The following is an 18,755-nucleotide window of genomic DNA, read 5'->3' as shown; positions in this document are numbered from 1 at the left end:
TCCAGAACCTAAAAATGAGGGAGAAAGCATACTCCACATCTTTGATGTCCACAGACAACTCTGGTACTATCTCTTTCAGATCTTTGGAGCAATTGTTCATTTCTTGTAAAGATAAGAAGAGTGAATCTGTGTCAGAACAGACCATTTCCCAATGGCTGCCCAAGTCTATTATCATTTGCTATACTCTCACTAACAAATCCATTCCAGGCAGGGAATGGCCCATTCTACCAGGGCCTTGGCTGTAGATATGGATTTTTGGATTTTGGAAAGGGTTGGACTCTAGTAGTAGTCTAAAAGCTTATACCTTGGTCCTCTGTATATACTTTTACAAAGCACTGTAAAGCTGGACTCCTTTTCTAGGGCCAGATCAGGCTTTGCTATGACCACTGTCCATGGGCTCCTAGAATCTTCTCCCTCTACCTCCCAAAGCTCATAAACTAGGGTAAACCTACTTATATAGCTAAGACTACTGCAACAATTACCAATATGATGAACAGAGTACAACTGTCTAAGTAAAGTCAACATAACAGTAGATGTTTGAATGATCAGTGCAGCAGTAGCCACTCCCTCCCCCTTTTTTGGTGTGTTTTTTATGCCAGCATCTGGAGATTTACTGTTTGTTGTTACTAGTATTGTCCTTTCAGGGCTCAGCATCCTTCTGTTGGCAGGAAATCTCAGAAAGGTTTGGCACCTTAACTTGTCTTTCTGTTAGCTCAGCTCCAGCAGCCTGACAATGTGGGTGTAAGGAAGGTGTCCTGAAGGTTTAGAAGCTGACCAGCTGTTACATCCTTGGCAGAATAAAACCCATATGGGATAAAGCTACTACAGGAGTGATCATTCAAATATCTACTGTTATGTTAAGGTTACTTACCAACTGTACTTTCTTTTTAGTGCCAAAGATGACCAAGTACTTTGGGCCCATTCTGTATCTCAGCAGCCTAAATCTACATGTAAAAAAGACAAAACTCTGGATGGTCATGGTGCAGTCTATTCTTCACAGTCCTTGACCTTTACAAGCTGTCACTTAGAGAACACAAATGACAAAGCTGACAAGACACAAAGCTGATCTCCCTCTTGCTTCTAGTACAAGTAGTCTTCAAATAAGAGGCTTCACTAGCTTCCATCATTCTATGCACACTAAGAATCCTGGCAGCCTTCAAAATGTTAGCGCTCCATGCCAGGTACTACGTGAGGGTTCTTCAATAGGCACTATTTTCAGTGGTCTCAGTATACACACCTACTTCAAAATACAATAACATTTCTTCAGTTTATTGTAAAGTTCTGAAACAGTGGGTTCAGTCCCCAATTGATTAGGAGGAACAACCTTTTGCTCTTCCATTATTCATGCTACATTTACTACAGACACCTCACTCTCTGAGGTAGGGGGCATTAAGACGGGAGGACAGTCCAAGAGATGTGGTTACAAGAGGCTCACTTACATCAATATTCTGAAGAGCTCCGTAACACTCCTTCTGAAACACAACCACACCACCACGGTTGAAACAACAAACAGTTCCACTACACGACAACACTGTAAACAGCTCGACTGCTGAGACTTGGTGAAACCAATAGTTGATTTTATTTACATAAACTGTTTGTTGTTTCAACCGTGGTGGTGTGGTTGTGTTTCAGAAGGAGTGTTACGGAGCTTTAGTTGAACTGAAACAAATATTCTGAACAGGAGTGTTGCTCTCTCAGTGTTGCAAGTACTTCAGTACGTCCTTCCCTGGGGTATGATTTCCATCTACACAGACAATGCACCAGTGATATGGTACAGCATCAAACAAGGAAGAACCTATTCTTATCCCCTGTGCCAGAATGCCATGAGAGTGTGGCAGTGAGCAATGTCTTCACAGCACTTTCTAATAGCAATGCACATTCCAGGTCGGACCAGACTACTAGCAGATAGGCACACGAATGGTCCCACAGTCTCATAGTAGCAACCAGCCACTGAGGTCAGCCTTGCGGCAATCTCTTCGTATCCCCCTACAATACCAAAATCAACTACTTCCCCCTTTCCCCTCCACAGGGACAGACACCCTGGGATGTGATGCTCTTATACATCCTTGGCCGTCTGGACTTTTGTATGCTTTTCCTCCTCTGAACTACTCTGGTAGGCAATGCTGGTATCTTATGTCTTTTCCATCTGCTGGGTCTCAGATCTGTCTTCAGATTTGACTTAGGCCACTTCCAGACTTGGGATCCATAGTTAATCTTCTTCCCCTTACTCAATGCCCTCCAAACACCAACACTACCTCAGATGAAGTTTGCTCATAATGTACTGATATAGTCTGATTCAAAATGTCCATAAACTGATCATCACACAGATAAGGCAACCTGCTCTGGAGTTTAACAGCACAGAAATCTGTGTTTTCTACACCTGATGGGTTATACCAGAAGACTATAAGTCTTCCATGAAACAGAAGGGGGAAAGAAGGGAGGGAGGTTGAGGCAGGACAGAATGACAACATAAGTGCACTGTTTTGGTGATTACATAACTTTTTATCTGATGTTGTCTTTTCTGTCCATTCCTTAACCGACGGAAGGGAGTCCACAGCTACTGCTGGACTTTCCCAGTTTGTGCGTTACTAATAGAAAGCAACCTGAAGAAATCGCTCAATGCCACACTCTCATCGCTTCTTGATACAAGGGATAAGAGCCCATTCTCCCTTGCTTGTGGATGTACCAGACCACTGATGTATTGCCTGTATATAGAGATTATGCCTAGAAAGAGGCATCATGAAATTTCTACAACTCTAGGACTGCCCTCATCTCGAAGACACTGATGTGAAGATTCCCTGTCAAAGTGACCATGTGTCTTGGAGAGTCTTCTCCATGCAATGCCCCCCCATCCCATAAGGGAAGTACCTCTGGTCACCATGGCTTTGGGAAAGGGAGGAACAAGGGGCTGACCCTGGGACACAAGAGCAGACTCTACCAAGTTACATGTTTCTCCAAGTGTTGGGAAGGTGTACTGGAAAGGTCGTAAGCTGATGTTTGATGGACCACTGAACTACAAGCGTCTACTGTAACACTCTCATATAGAATCTTGCCAGAGGAGCTAGGATAATGGAAGCTGGCATCAACCTCAAAAGTTGCAAGACCAACCTGGCTGGAGGGGTTTAAAGGGACAGCAATTGTAAGGCCTGATTTCATAATGCAGATGACCTGATCTTTGGCAGTTTTGCTAATTTCCTGTCTTTTGCAGACATGGACACAAAGAGTGACTTAGAAAGTTTGTCAATTCCCTCTGAAACCTCACCATACGTGCCATAATATTCAGTGACCTGACATCAAAGGTCACCAATACAAACAGACGCTTTCTATCTCTGTCCAGAGCCCTAGGCACAGAAGCTCTCTTCTGCATGCTCCTTTTTATGGCTGCTACTGCTCTTACCATGGCATTTACTGCCAGGCCTTTGCCCCAGTAAGTGTGGGACTTTAGGGGTGACAAAGTAGTTATTGGGTTTCTGTGATATCTGTTCTGCCACATCGGTTTCCTTCCACACCCGGTGAGAGATGTCAATCATCTCAGCAGCTGGGAAATCACCCAGGATGTAGCTCTGCTGCAACCAAGGAAACCGATTCCTCCTGAGAACATGCTTTAGAAGACCAACCACCTTTCTGTCACATAACTCTGAAAATTTCCCTTAAGGAGACATCCTCAAGGGGAAATCTGGAGGACTCCTCCACTTCATCAAAATCTGTATCTTCTGTTGAGAGTCCTGTGGTGAGTCAGCATGCTTCCTCTTACACTTATGCTTCCAAGGAGTTTCCAAGAGGGGTGCTCAGAGAAGACTCAGAAGTCTGCAGGGAGTCCTGAATAAGGACTAACCTGAAACTAGTGCAAACTGGCTGCTCTGATGGGAAAGAATGAGCAGGCTCAGGATCCAGGGCTGACTGTTATGGAGCAGGCATATCAGAGGTGGGCAAGAACATCTGAACTCTTGACAGGAAGAGGGCACACTCTATGCCTCTAAGGCAGAGGCTGAAGAAGAAAGCAAAACCACTCTAGTAGGAGCAAACGCTATCATACCAGGGTGACCAAAAGTATCCTCAAGACCAAAGTCAGAACTGAGCTGTCTAATGTCGAAGTTCCAAAGGAAAGAGATGGCTTTGAAAAGTATGGGGTCAAATCTCTACTTCCAGACTTGGTGCTGAAGCTCCATTCCAAGATCTGGCCAGCGAAGTTGGGGTTGGCTGGATCAGAGAAGATGCCAGAGTCAAAGTAGTCCACATCTTCAGATCAGTCGCAGACAGTCCAGGAAACCTCTGATCCAAAACTTCCAAAGATGGAGAAAGGAGTGGAGTAAGGTGCAGATACAGGCATAGAAGAAGGTCTGAAGCTCATAGGTATGATGAGAGATAGAAGAACCCCAAATGATTTTTGAGTCCTGAGGAATTTCCTCATCATTCTGTCCACATCGGCCTCTGACAAACTTTTGGTAGGCCTGAGGGAGGAAGATGAGGAAGGAGGTCTGGAAGCCTTTTGAATAGGAGACTCCTGTAAGAAGGGAGAATGTAGCCTGGAAGAAAGAGGGTCTGGGGAAAATCTCTGCTCCCTATGAGAGGGAGTTCTGGAAGAGACAGTGGACAGACCTGAAGTAGCTGGATCTGAAGTCTTAGTAAGCTTCGCTAGAGGAGATGAAATAAGAGTTGAAGGAGGAGAGTAGTCAGGGGATTGTTTCCTTGGGCTTTTCTTTTGATTTCTCACTTGTCTCCTTTTTGTTTAACCAAGGGCTTTTTCCCCAGACAGGGACACTCCAGAAGAGGCAAAGTAGATGACTGAGTAAGACACTTCAGGACGAGTTTGTTATGGTGCTCAACAACTGCCCAATGGCCAAAAATTGTACAGATGGCACGATCATCCTCCAAATGAGGTGCCCCTAGGTTATAAGCACATTTGGTAAGAGTGTCAGAATTTGGCATATGTCCACAAGAAACTCATTTTTTAAACTCAGTTGCTTTACCTGTCACGATGAAAAAAAACACAGCAGCAGCAGTACAACTTTGTGTTTTAATAAGAAAAATTCCAGCAATAGTAGCTAAAAAATACCCAGATAATTACCAACAGAGACAATAAAGAACTACTAGGTAAATAGTAAAAGAGACAAAGTGCTGACACAGCCACAGGAGAAAAAAATGAATGTCTGGTTATCTATACATATATTTTTTTTTTAACTGAAAAGGGAAGGAAGCAAAAGAAACAGGTGTTAAACAGCACAGCCAATAAAGGGCAGAAGAAAATTACACATGAGCAAATAAGCTTTACACTTATCTGAAAGTCTGAACCAACAAAGCCTCTTCTGAACTCAGAGACCGACAAACCAGATCTGAGGTAAGCTTGCAGTTTGGAGGGGATTATGGGTAAGGGAAGGAGCTTGAGCTATGGATATCAAGTCTAGAAAGTGGCCGAAGTCGGATCCAAGGACAGATCTGAAATCCACCATTTGAGGAACGGACAAAAAAACATCAGAACCCAGCACTGCCTACCAGAGTAGTTGAGATTCTAATTGGTTCTCAAAAAAAGTACAGTTTTGTACCTACCATAAATGTAGATGTTCGAAGATCCACATTGCTGCAGTCCTTACATATGGGTAGTCCGCTGTACCAAAGTATTAGGCTGACGTCATGGCGCCAGATCTGACATCAGAGCGTCAGGGTATAAAAGTGCATGAGCCATATCCTCAGTCTTTTCTTGCCCCAGATGTCAGAAGGCCCTAAAAAGAAAGGCCACAGCCCAAAACAGGATACCTCCCAAAAATATGCCCAACAACAACCATCACCCAAACCATATAACCATGCCAAACTACAGAGGGAAGGAGGTGGATCTTAACATCTACATTTATGGTAGGTACAAACTGTACTATGTTCTTCATCTCACATTGCTGCAGTCCTTACATATGGGTAGAATCCCAAAGCAGAGGTAAAGGGAGGATGGCAAAATCATAAAGCATTAGGGGCTGCTAAAATGCCCTGTAATATTGCAGTGGCAAATCCAGCCCTAGACTTAGAATAAAGAGGAAGGTGGTAATGCTTGATAAAAGTATGTACTGAACTCCAAGTGGCTGCTTCCAAAATATCTTTTGTAGCTACCCCCCTTAGAAAGGCAGTAGAAGTGGCAGTAGCTCTAGTGGAATGAGGTCTGATTCCAGCAGGAATCTCCTTACCATGATGGGAATAACAGAAAGAAATACAAAACCCAATCCATTTAGAAATAGTTTGTTTTGAAACAGGTTTTCCCTGAGAACCCAAAGCAAAAGAAACAACTGCTGAGACTGCCGGAACCCCTTGGTTCTGCTCAAATAATAACGTAACTGCCTGTGAATATCCAAAGTATGCAAAATCTTCTCCCCTTTATTTTGAGGGTTTGCATAAAAAGTAGGCAAATGAATAGTTTGGTTCAAGGCCACACTAGAAACCACTTTAGGCATAAAGGAAGGATTAGTACGCAAAGATACCCTATCCTTATGAAAAATCAGGAAAGGTTCCACTGCCATAAGGGCCTGTAATTCAGAAACCCTTCTTGCAGAGGTAATGGCCAACAAAAAAGCAGTCTTCCATGATAAATACTTTAACTCGGCAGTAGCTGCAGGCTCAAAAGGTTGTAGAGTAAGCTTTTCCAACACAAAATTGAGATCCCAAGCAGGAGTAGGAGCTCGGGTCTTATGTTCTTTGCCCCTCTAAGAAATTGCTTAAACAAAGGATGGGAAAATAAAGGAGGGTCACAGTCATAGTGAGCAGAAATGGCTGCAGCATGAACCTTTATCGAGGAGAAAGACAAACCCTTGTCCAATAACTCAGTAAGATATTGAAGAGAAACACTTAAATCAGGCTTGGAAACATCAAAGTCCTTCCAAAGAAAAAATCTCCTCCATTTATCAGCAACTTTCCTTGTACTAGGCCTTCTGGCCTCCAAAATAACATTCAAAACTTGTTGTGGAAGCTGAGACCCTCCAGGATCTAAAACAGAATATGCCAGGCTGTGAGATGCAGAGACTGAATCTTGACATTGAGGAAGTGATTGCCCTCCTGAGACAAAAGATGCGGAATCAAAGGCAGAGGCCATGGAGGCTCCCAACTCCTCAGTAGTGGGTACCAGTGCTGTCGAGGCCAATCCCTATCAGAATCATGGATGGCTTGTCTATTCTGGCCTTCAGGAGTACCTTGGGAATGAGAGGCAGAGGTGGAAAGGCATAGACATGAAGATTGCTCCAACTGAATGATAGAGCATCCACCTTCCAAGCTGTGGGATGAAACATTTTGTGCAAAACTTTGGCAACTGGTAACTTAGTGGAGAAGCGAACAGATCTATGTCTGGAGTCCCCCATAACACTGTCAACTTTTGAAACACATGAGGATCCAGTTTCCACTCGTGAGGATCCACAATTTGTCTGCTCAACACATCCGCTAAGGAGTTCTGTGCTCCTGGTAGAAACCTTGCCTGAAGATTGAGGTGTAAACTGAGAGCAGTCTCCCACAAAATCATCGCTTGCCTGCAAAGAGGGTTGTTGATGTACCACATGACAGTAGTGTTGTCTGTTTGAATCAACACCTGTCCTGGGTGAAGTAAATCCTTGAAAGCCATCAATGCAAATTGGACTGCTAACATCTCCTTCAAGTTGATATGCAAATGTTGAAGTCTGACAGGCCACGTGTCTTGCACTCATTTTCCATTGAGGTGTGCTCCCAAGCCTTGTCCGAGGCATCTGTCGCTAGAATCTGACTGGTCACAGAGAGTCCCTTGTTTAGGTGACATTCCTGAGCCCACCACAAAAATTCCTTCTGAATGCAAGGTATTATCTGAATGACAGTGTCTAGATCTTGGCAGTGTTGTGTCCATACATTTTGAGATACCATTGAAGCTTCCTCATATGCAGTTTGGCATTGGGAAGCACCAGAATACAAGATGCCATGAACCCCAAGGCTTGAAGGACTGTCCTTGCAGTCAGCCTGGACTGTAGAGACATTTGATGGAAATAAAGAGAAAGGCTTCTTTGTTTGTCCGGGGTCAAAAGGCCATCTGGGAAGCTGTATTCAGTGTCACACCCAGAAAGCACATGTCCTGAGAGGGTACTAGCCTGGACTTTGTTTCGCTCACAGAATACCCTAGGCATCTTAACACTACCATCACATACTGTAGATGATGCAGAAGTTCGCCTTTGTGTTGTGCAATAATCCCGCAATCGTCCAAATAAGGATAAATCTGTATTCCTTTTAAAAAGGCTATCACTGGAGCCAGAACCTTTGTGAACACTCTAGTAGATAAGCCAAAGGGCAATGCAGAGAACTGATAATGTAAATTTCCAGCCGGTACCTCCTGCAACTGGGCCTGATAGGAACATGAAGATAAGCCTCTTTGAGATCCAGAGTTACCATCCAGTGATCTTTTCCCAACAGAGGTAAAAGCTGTTGTAACGTCAGCATTTTGAACTTTGGAATGTCCAGATAAGTGTTGAGGATAGATAAATCCAAAATTGGTCTCCACGTGTTCCCTTTCTTTGGTACTAGAAACAGGCGAGAATAAAATCCTAGTCCCACTTCTGACAGAGGAACTGGCTGTATAGCTCCTATTTGAAGAAGTAAAGAAATCTGCTTGTGAGCCTCTATCCGGAGGAACGCCTGGCATGCCTTTGAAAGGAGGCAATGTATGGAAATAGAACTTGTAGCCTCGGTTTATAATGTCCAATACCCATTTGTCCTGGGTGACTAAAAGCCAGTTTTGCTTGAAGAGTGCTAATTTTCCTCCCAAAGGAGCTGCCAGGGAAGAAGAATCTGGCAGCTGAAAATGCAGGTCATTGGGCCTGTTAAGGACTGGCCCCTGCCCTCACCTGCAGATTGTGCAGGTGAACTCCAAGTTCTAGGCCTGAATGTACTGTGAGCTCTGCCCCTGCCACGTCTAGATCTACCCCTAGACTGAGAATCAGAAGAAGGGTAGGTCCAGGCCTTAGTAGGCCAATTTCTACTAAACTTTGGAGGTTGCACCTGCAAAAAATCTTTAACAGTCTGCATAGACTTAGCCTTGTCTTCCATTTTCTTCAAAACCGACTCCACAGGGGGACCAAACAAAACTTCAGACTGTAAAGGAGCATCCAGAATTCTAGTTTTAACATGCTCGGACAAATTCTGATCCTTAAGCCAAAGAACTGATCCAGTGGCAGCCACCCTAGAAGAGGCCTGTACAGCATCAAAACCACACTGCAAAGAATGCTTACCCACCTGTTCAGAGACATGTACTAAATCCTGCAATTCTTTACACTCTATGCCCTCTGCCAAAGCATCCACTTTAGATTTTAGCTGAGAAAGGAGGAAATTCTGATACTTCAACATATGAAGCTGGCAATTCAAAGCCCTCATTGCTAAAGTAGAAGAGGTATACACCTTCTTACCCCATCTATCCAAAGCTCTAGCTTCCTTATCTAGAGGAACCGGATTCACAACAGAAGCTCTAACACCCTTAGGCCCCTGACTAATAGTTTCTGGGTCTAGGACTCTTATACAGATATTTATGAGCCTCAGGCACCCTGTAATACCTGTCCGGTTTAACTGGCGCAGGAGGCAAAGAATCTGGATTAAGGGAAGCCTCCGAGAAAACATCTTGAACAACATCCAAAACAGGAGGTATAGCCAAGGGTCTATGCTGTGGTAAAAACAAGAATTCCCTAAGCCTCTTTCGTGAATCAGAGAAATCCTGTCCTTCCCACTTAAAATGCTCCCTCATGGAATGCAGAGTTTCTGAAAAGAAAAATCCTCTGGAGGAGAAGCAGAAGGAGTGGAATCCTCTGCATCAGAATCGGGAAAATCTTGAATATCTTCAGCAGGAGAGTCTGAGTCGCCTGAGGCCTGATCCAAACTTTCCAACTCTGGCTCCACCCTGGGCCTCTTATCAGGAGGGCATAGAACCTCTAATTAAAGTAATCAAATCTTCTGCCATTTTAAGCATGTGCTTTTAGGCACAGACCCTGAAGTACCTGGAGGGACACCAGAGGAAGGCAAAACAGACCTGCCCTTAGAAGAAGCCTTAGAAATAGTAGCAGAAGGCCTAACCACCTTAGGCATAGAAGGGAGAACAGTAACCTGAGAGGCCCCTTCAGCTTGACCTGACTCCTGTGAGGCCACATCCTGCAAAATCAAAGTTTCCCCTGAGACTCAACAGAAACTTCAGCCGGATCCACCTGCTCCACTGTAGCTTCTGCAGGACCCGGGTCGACGATCTAATCAACCTGTCTAGGTTTCAAGGATTTGTCTTCCGGAGGATCCAACGGCATATTATAATTACACCGCTACCAAAGACTAACCTAGCACAATCTAACCTTCTTTATAGTGCGCTTATTAAACCTAGCACAAAACCGACCTACGCCATGGTCCGTCCCAAACAACGAATGCAAATAGAGTGATAATCCCTATCCGGTATCTGGTTCCCACAAGAAATACAATTATTCACTTCTTCTGACATACGGAATTAACTGAGGCAAGAAAAACAAAATATTCCCAACGGGTACTTAGCCCAACTTGGTTTCGGTCTGAAACTCAGAATAAATTTCAGATTCTGCACCGGACCATGCGGCAAAGACTGAGGATATGACGTCGGTCATGCGCTTTTATACCCTGACGCTCTGATGTCAGATCTGAGCGCCCATGACCGACGTCAGTCTAATACTTTGGTATTCGGGCTGACCGAGGACAGCGGACTACCCATATGTAAGGACTGCAGCAATGTGAGATGAAGAACATCGATCTATTAGAAATCCATACAAAAGCAAGTGGAAAAGATTTTCATTATGGGCACTTGACCGAGGATTGGGCCCTTTTCTCTGCATTACTTTCTCCTATTTTACAGTTTAAGCAGGCCATTTTGATACAGGGGCAACTTACTCCAAAAAAAAAAAAAAAAAGTCTAGGTAGCCGCCACTTTTAACTTTCATTCAGCCAAAAATTCTAGTACCATAGACTCTCAGTATGTAAAGGCCTTCTTAAAGTGCACTATTCTCTTGAGACCACCCATTAAAGACCCCACTCCACCATGGGATTTTTAACAGTTCAAGGTCTTACAAAACACCCATTGGGGCCTGCCTCATATTCCTTCTTAAAGCATACAGCACCTTTCCTGAAAAATCAACTAAAGACCGCAATTATCTCAGGAAAAGGATTTCTGAGCTTCACTCCTTACCCTGTAAATATCCTTAACTGTTTTTTCGAAAAGACATTCTCTGGGGAACCAAACTTTTCATTCATTCTGAAAACAGCCTCGGAGAGGGCCTTAATCTAAGCTACTCATTTGCTATTCTTTCCAAATCATTCTAGCAAAATAAAATACCAACTTCCTTCATTGGCTGTATCTAGTCAGTTAAGGTTTTGTTCTCATAGAATTAAATCCATAAGTAAACATGGTCAGCTCTTTACATCCTAAAACCAAACTAACAGTCAAAGCCACTATATATAGATTTCTCTCAAGCAGTAACATCTTTATCTGCTCTTTCAAGGACATCCTTTAATCCATCAACACTTAATGCTCATTCCACAAGGTCTGTCTCAACTTCTACGGCTTATTTGGATCACTATTATAAACTAACTCTATCCTGCAGCATTATTATCAACAATGCACACTTTTACTAAGCACTACAAACTTGGCCTTGTATCGACATCCAGAACTGCTTTTGGTTCCAACATTCTCAGGGATATCATGTCATAATGTCATCTGGGAAGAAAGTAGTTATGGATTCTGTTCCCATCATTAAACTGACAGGGAAGACAGTATAGGATACAAAAGTTATGTACTTATCAAAATGAAAGATCCTTATTACCCCTCTCCATCTGTCTTAACGTCTCACCCACCATTCACCTACCAAACTGTCATCTTCTTTTCTGGATTCTCCTGGTAGTTCTAAGACTGAACTGTTTCTATGGATTACTTTTTTCCACTGTCTTAATATTCTACACAGGGCGAACTCCAAGACACAAGATAGACTGTACTGCATTTCAGGAGATGAGAGAAGCTCAAACTCTGGAGAAGCTTCTAAGTGAAAAGTTTGCCAACTTGGATTACCACGAGGTAAGCTAACTCTATTACCAAGACACAAACAGATGGACAGTTAAGGATCTTTCATTACGCTACTTACATAACTTTCATTTACTTAACTTTAATGCTAATTAGTCACACCACTAACACAGATCTGCAATCTGTGTTACTTTAAGGTACGTCAAAGGCTTTCCTTTGTAGACAGAGAAAATGAATACCCCTTTCCATGAAATACAGTTGCCAGACAAACGTACATAGTAGGACTGAGAAAACTAAATGACAGCATGAAGGGCAGCTGGAGGTGAAATACTCCACTGCAAGAAGTAGTGCATGAAGTCAAAGTTCTTGAAAAAACATCATCACTCCATGCCTCTTTGATGCAAAATATCTTCTAGAAAACTAGGGTGTGGGGTACATACATGTCCTGTCATGTCGTCGTAACAAACTGATCGCCAGTTCTGAATGGAGTCAGTAATATATTCAGTAGTTATGACAGTAGTCTACTAGGGATGGTTAATCTGTCAGGCATCAGACAGGCACATAAAGAAGAATACAAATGCAATCTGAAGACTGGAACTGTGTGGCTACAGATATACATACAGAAAGAAATTAAGAAAAAGGTGCAGAATATCCAAAGCAATATTGGTCAGCTCAAACGCCCTGCACAGCAAACTGTTTATAAGGCATGCATCTCAGTTGAGAGTCAAAAGCAAACATTCGTATGAAAATGTAACGTCATAAATGCTTCGATGTTGTTTACCAGTTACCTGAAGTTAGGCTATAATAAAAAAGCAACTGTGCTTGTCTATTAAGAGCTTTTCTAGCATGCTTACAAGTTTACAAGTGCAGTTACAGAAAAACGCTTAGATGTTCGTAGAACTGCTACTTACCTCACCCTCTCCTCTAACAGCAAAGTAGTTCATTTCTTCTACATCAACAAGCTTTAATATATTGCATGGCATTGGTGCCCCCACATGACCTGCATTTGAAAAAATTTAGTTACAAATATGCACATTCTGAGTACAATTACAAAATAACCAATATACATACACAAATGTATATCTATATATATATATATATATATATATATATATATATATATATATATATATATATATATACACACACATACATACATATATATATATATATATATATTTATATATATATATATATATGTATATAAATATATATTTTTTATTTAGTAAATTTTTATCTCTTGAAGCATGGCTGAACACTTTCAACTAGGAACAAGTAAGCTATACGTGTTAGAAATTGAGAACTGGGTCCTGATGCAAACTCACTCATGCATAACAACTACAACAGCATAATGCAAGTACAACAGCATAATGCAATTGCAGACTGAACTCTATTATTGCTGCAATGAAGAAATGGGGGGGTCAATAATTTTAGAAGCGTCATCCTACAAGAAATGCATCTGGGCAAGGTTCTTTCAATCACTACACAGGAATGAAGTTACATATAGTTAAAATTTACATATCTCTACAATTCTGGCACAGAATATTAGCATTTAATGACCGGCTTGGACTTAGGTGCCACAGACAAGGGGGTTTACTGACCAACCACTTATTAAGATATATGCAAGTCTCTACCCTCCTTTGTAACCAATGGACTGCACTTTTCCTTTAGTGGAGTTAATACACTGCATGGCACATCTATTATGTATACTAACCATGCCCTTTTCAGACGGAACAGAAATTACTACAGAGATGAACTTGGAAAAAGAAACAAAATTACATGAAGGTAGCACTTCTGAATGCTTGAATTCTAAATAATAAAGCTGGCAGCTCTGAAATGTCTCTATTAGTGAAGGACACCAAAGTCAGCAGTGTAAAATAAACCCCATCAGCACCTCTTCCATAGGTTGTAAGGTATACTGCCCAACTCTGCTGCAAACCCTGTGGAAGAAAAGGGAGTGTTCCAATTTCTTAAAAAGACGATCTCAAATCCAAGCTAGAACCTACACAAGTGGGGATAGCATTTATCCACATTACAGAGAACATTAAAAATGAAGGCATCAGCTTTAACACAACTACCACTAAATGCAAGGAGTGCCTTCCCAAGGTAGACCTGAAGAGACACAGAAAAAAATACTACTGGGGTTTCAATTATCCAAACATAATGAATGATCTAAGTACTGCATGAATAATTTGCAAGCCCAGATATTATTATATGTTCAACATTAGCTCATGCTGTTGTAGTAGCCCAAGCTATTTGGGTCCCAACCCTCTGCAACCAGACAGTTTTCAAAGCTAAAGGGCACCCCCCTCAGGTGTTCTGTGAGGAGCTCCATACAAAAAGAATGCAAGAAGTTCATAGCTTTCATGCCAGTGAACTGCATTCCTTCAGCAGGACCCCTGGAACTGTCAAGGAGGATTGTGAGCCTTCAAAACTAGAAAAATACGTCCTTCTGGGGGAATAACTTCCACTAAACTTATTTTTCCTGAAGAAAACTTGTGTTTTCTAAGATGCTTATAGTGTTCATAGGTAGGTAATAGGCTATTGGCCCTAGGGCCTATATAAGCCTAACCAAAAAGGTACCGTGGCTTTTGCCACCCAAGAAAATTATTTTCCTGTGCCCTTCTCGAGCAGAGCCACAGAAGTGATCCCCGTGGTGAATTTCCTATTTCCCATCCAATCATCAAGATTTTTCTTGAAGAGTGCTAATGAGGAGCTTTGTTTGACATAGATAGGGAGTTTGTTCCAGAGTATGGGAAGTCTCTGGGACAAGTGTCTTTTAGGAAACTTAGTATTTTTGAACTGCCACTTCTGTTATAAGGGAGTTTTGTCAGTAAATGCTTGTGAGAACAATTTGCATAAAAAGATTTTTTTTACATTGTTTTCCTACATGTTTTGTAGGTTGTCTGTTCGGGCAAGATAGTTTGCCTTTCTGGTACCACCCAGTGGCTTTCTTACTTCTGAACCACCTGCTGACTAACGTTTTGTTGACTTGTTCAGGCTCTGCTAAACATTAGAGCTTTTTTCTCAGCTTAACCAAGAAGAGACTGGTCTCTGCAATACTTCCTTCTCATGTCCGCAAGAAGACGAAAGCTGTCAGGGAATCTTTGTGTGTCAGGCCAGCTCCTGCAGTGCCATAGCTGCTGGTGGGTGACTCGGCTGTGGCCGTACTTGGTTCCTCAGAATGCTCATCTCTCCACCCTGGTACCTCTCATTGCAATTGCAGCCACTAAGGACTGGGGATAAACACATCCTCTGTGGCTGTACGGATGCCCATCATGTGCAAGGGAGAACCACTTGCTGGTCTAAGGGGATGGGGCATGTAAAGATCCTTCACTTACCCAGGAAAGGGAACCTGAATCTGGGATGTGTATGTGTCTACTATGCACACATCTTTTGCCAGGGAGTTTCCCCAGACATTAAGACTCGCTAGGGATTCGCTAGAGAAAGTACAGTTGGGTTAAGTGAATTTACCATTAATAGTAGATGTTCGAATAAAATCACTACTGCAGCAGACTTGGCTTTATGGGTTATATCCTGCCTAGGATGGAACATATGGCCATTCTTCCAGAGCCTTAAGCAATCTTCTAGAAGCACCTGGACTGATGACAGCATGAGCTCCTGAGAGAAAAAATCAGCAGTCTGGATGCCAAAACATTCAGGACTTTCTTGCCAAAAAAAAGGAAGGAGGCTACGATATTTATTAAAAAAAAAAAAAGTAAATGCTAGGTGAATCAATGGTCCTCTCCCTGGTAATAAAACATATGAACAAGGGATGGAGGGAAGGAGCAGCTGCTACAGTAGTGACTTATTCTAACATCAATCATCATAGTAACTTTACTTACACTTTACTATAGTATGGTCATTCATTAAAATCACTGCTACAGTACCCCTATTTTTATAGGTAGAACACCAAAGCTGATAAAGGAGAATGTGGGCCCAGAAGCAGTTGGAGAATAGCCCTAGCATAGTCTGTCATAGAAATGGAAAAGGAAACTATTTTGTACTGCTTTGTAAAGATATGTACACAGGACCAAGTAGCTGCCTCCAGAAATGCTTCAAGAGTCCCCTTTCCAAAAATCCACAGGTTCCAAGGCCCTTGCAGGATGACCCTTGCCCTTGCTTAGAAGCATTTTTTTATGATGGGAACAACAAAAAGTAATAGCTAGAGATAACCACCTGAAAATAGCCTATTTTGTCAGTGGTTGACTTTTTTCATTATAGTCATATGAAAAAAAAAGTTATGTACCTACCATAACGTTCCATGTTGTCTTCATCTCATCTTCTTTCTTGCTGGTTGGGGATCGGAGCCTATCCTCGGCTCCAACTCGGCCATCTTCTATAGCTTGAGAGCTGTTTACTGGCTCGAGGCTACCCCTTATCCCATGATTCCTAGCGATAGCTACCCAGATCTCGTTTGAAATAGCTAACCCCAGACATAGCCAGAGAATAAACCTGTCCAAACAAATAGGTTGAGTATACCTGTCATACTCTCTAAGTCAGTAGAGGAAACAAACCAGAAAACACTCAGCCAGTGAAACCTGAACTCCTTTCAGTCCAATAGGACAGGGGGACGGAGGGTGGGACGCAAGAAAGAAGGCGAGATGAAGACAACTAACAAGGAACGTTATGGTAGGTACATAACTTATGTTAAGTTGTCCATCTCACCTTCGTTCTTGCTGGTTGGGACAGCGTCACTTGCACCTACAATCCTGGGCGGCTCATTGGAACAGACTCTTCAGAACAGTGGAACCAAAGACAGCTCTGCTCCTGGAGACCATATCTAGCTTGTAATGAGAAACAAAGGTATGAGGATTTGCCCACATAGCAGCTGCACAGACAGAATCCATGGGCAACCTAGACTGGAAGGCTACAGAGGTGGCCAAGACCCTAGTAGAATGACCTTTCGGTTTAATAGGTAAAGTACAGTTTTGTACCTACCATAAATGTAGATGTCCGATAGATATGCAACTGCAGTCCTGACATATGGGTTGTCCTGCCTCAGGCAGCCCCTCGGTCGGCCGGATTCCAAAGTCTGGGTCCGGCGTCGGCTGATGTCGCCTCCTCCCCGTCAGAGCGGCTGGGGTATAAAGGCATCCGCCGACGCCATCTTCTTGAGTGTTTCTTGCCCCAGATGCCAGGTGCCCTCCAAGGATTTTGTGAATGGATAAGCAAAAAATTCCAGACATGCACAACAGTAATAAACAGATACACTATAACAGATATCCCCAGCTAATATAGGAAAGGGGGAAATGGACCCAAGGAAAAAAGCAGAGGGGTAGGTGGGAGGGTAAACCTGACTGCAGTTGCATATCTATCGGACATCTACATTTATGGTAAGTACAAAACTGTACTATGTCCTTCAAGAATGCAACTGCAGTCCTGACATATGGGTTGAATACCATAGCCAAGCTGGGGGTGGTAGGATCTAAGCAAGGGATGGTGTAGCTAAAAGGCCCTGCAGGACTGCCGAAGCAAAGCCTGCTCTGGATCTGGAGTATAAAGGCAGGTTGTAGTGTTTGGTAAATGTATGCATGGAGCTCCATGTAGCAGCCTCTAGAATGTCCTTTGTAGCCACTCCTCTTAGAAAGGCTGTGGATGTGGCTATAGCTCTGGTGGAGTGTGGCCTAATATTGGCTGGCACACCTTTTCCATGGAAAGAGTAATAGAATCTGATTCAGTGTCCAATCCATTTTGAAATTGTTTGTTTGGAGACTGCTTTTCCTTGCACTCCAGCAGCATATGCTACAAATAGTTGGTCAGACTTTCTGGTGGTCTTTGTTCTGTCCAAGAAGTAGCGTAATTGTCTGTGTATGTCCAAAGTATGCAGCAGCTTTTCTCCTTTATTTTGAGGATTGGGAAAGAAGGTAGGCAGGTGAATTGCTTGGTTTAGAGACACCCTGGATATCACCTTTGGCATGAATGAAGGATTGGTCCTTAGAGAAACTCTGTCCTGATGAAAAATGAGAAAGGGAGGTACTGCCATGAGGGCCTGTATCTCCGAGACTCTTTTTGCTGAGGCAACTGCCAACAGGAAGACAGTTTTCCATGAGAGAAATTGCATTTCTGAAGATGCTGCTGGTTCGAAAGGAGGAAGAGTTAATTTTTCCAAGACGTAATTGAGGTCCCATGCAGGAACTGGTGGTTTTCTGGGAGGTTTGATATTCTTTATCCCTCTTAGAAACTGTCTTAGCAAGGGATGTGAAAACACAGGTGGATCACAGTTGTAATTTGCTGAGATTGCTGAAGCGTGAATTTTAATGGAAGAATACGAGAGGCCACTATGAAACATTTCTGCCAGGTAATCGAATATCTGAGGTACGCTCATCACTGATGCATCCTGGCCCTTGTTGGCATTCCATATGATGAATAGGTTTTTCTGGTGGAAGGTCTGCGTGCTTCCAGTTAGATTTGCTGAACTTTTTCGGAGAGGGAGACATGGGAGAAAGTCATGGAACCCTCCAAGCTGTCAGCTGCAATGTTTGCAGGTTTTGATGAACAGTCCTGTAATTGTTCTGAGTTAGAAGCAGAGGCCATTGAGGCAAGGGCCACGGTTTGGTGTGAGTTATGCTCAGTAGCAAAGGATACCAGTGCTGCCTTGGCCAGTCTGGAGCTATCAAGATTCCTTTTGGTTGCTCTGCTTTGATCTTCAGTAACACCTTGATCAGTAATGGTAGATGATGGAATGCATAAATTGTTAGGGTATTCCAGCTGAAGGAAAGAGCATCCGTTCTCCAGGCTAGAGGATGGTATGTCC

General features: G+C 42.9%; 1 protein-coding gene across 5 annotated transcripts in view; it reads right to left on the bottom strand.

Moving 5' to 3' along the window:
* The window catches only part of ACSL1 (acyl-CoA synthetase long chain family member 1), a 1,450,848-nt gene that overhangs the window by 377,281 nt on the left and 1,054,812 nt on the right, over nt 1–18,755 (bottom strand). For all 5 annotated transcript variants that reach the window (XM_044089832.1, XM_044089833.1, XM_044089830.1 and 2 more), the window contains one exon: nt 12,910–12,998. In XM_044089832.1, the coding sequence (XP_043945767.1) occupies nt 12,910–12,998 (89 nt within the window). The remainder of the gene's footprint in view (nt 1–12,909; nt 12,999–18,755) is intronic.

The sequence above is a fragment of the Protopterus annectens genome, chromosome 12.part0, assembly GCF_019279795.1.
Source record: "Protopterus annectens isolate FY-2018-M chromosome 12.part0, PAN1.0, whole genome shotgun sequence".
Taxonomy (NCBI): Eukaryota; Metazoa; Chordata; order Ceratodontiformes; family Protopteridae; genus Protopterus; species Protopterus annectens.
The sequence above is the reverse complement of the archived record's forward strand: the minus strand, read 5'-3'. Positions and strand labels throughout refer to the sequence as shown.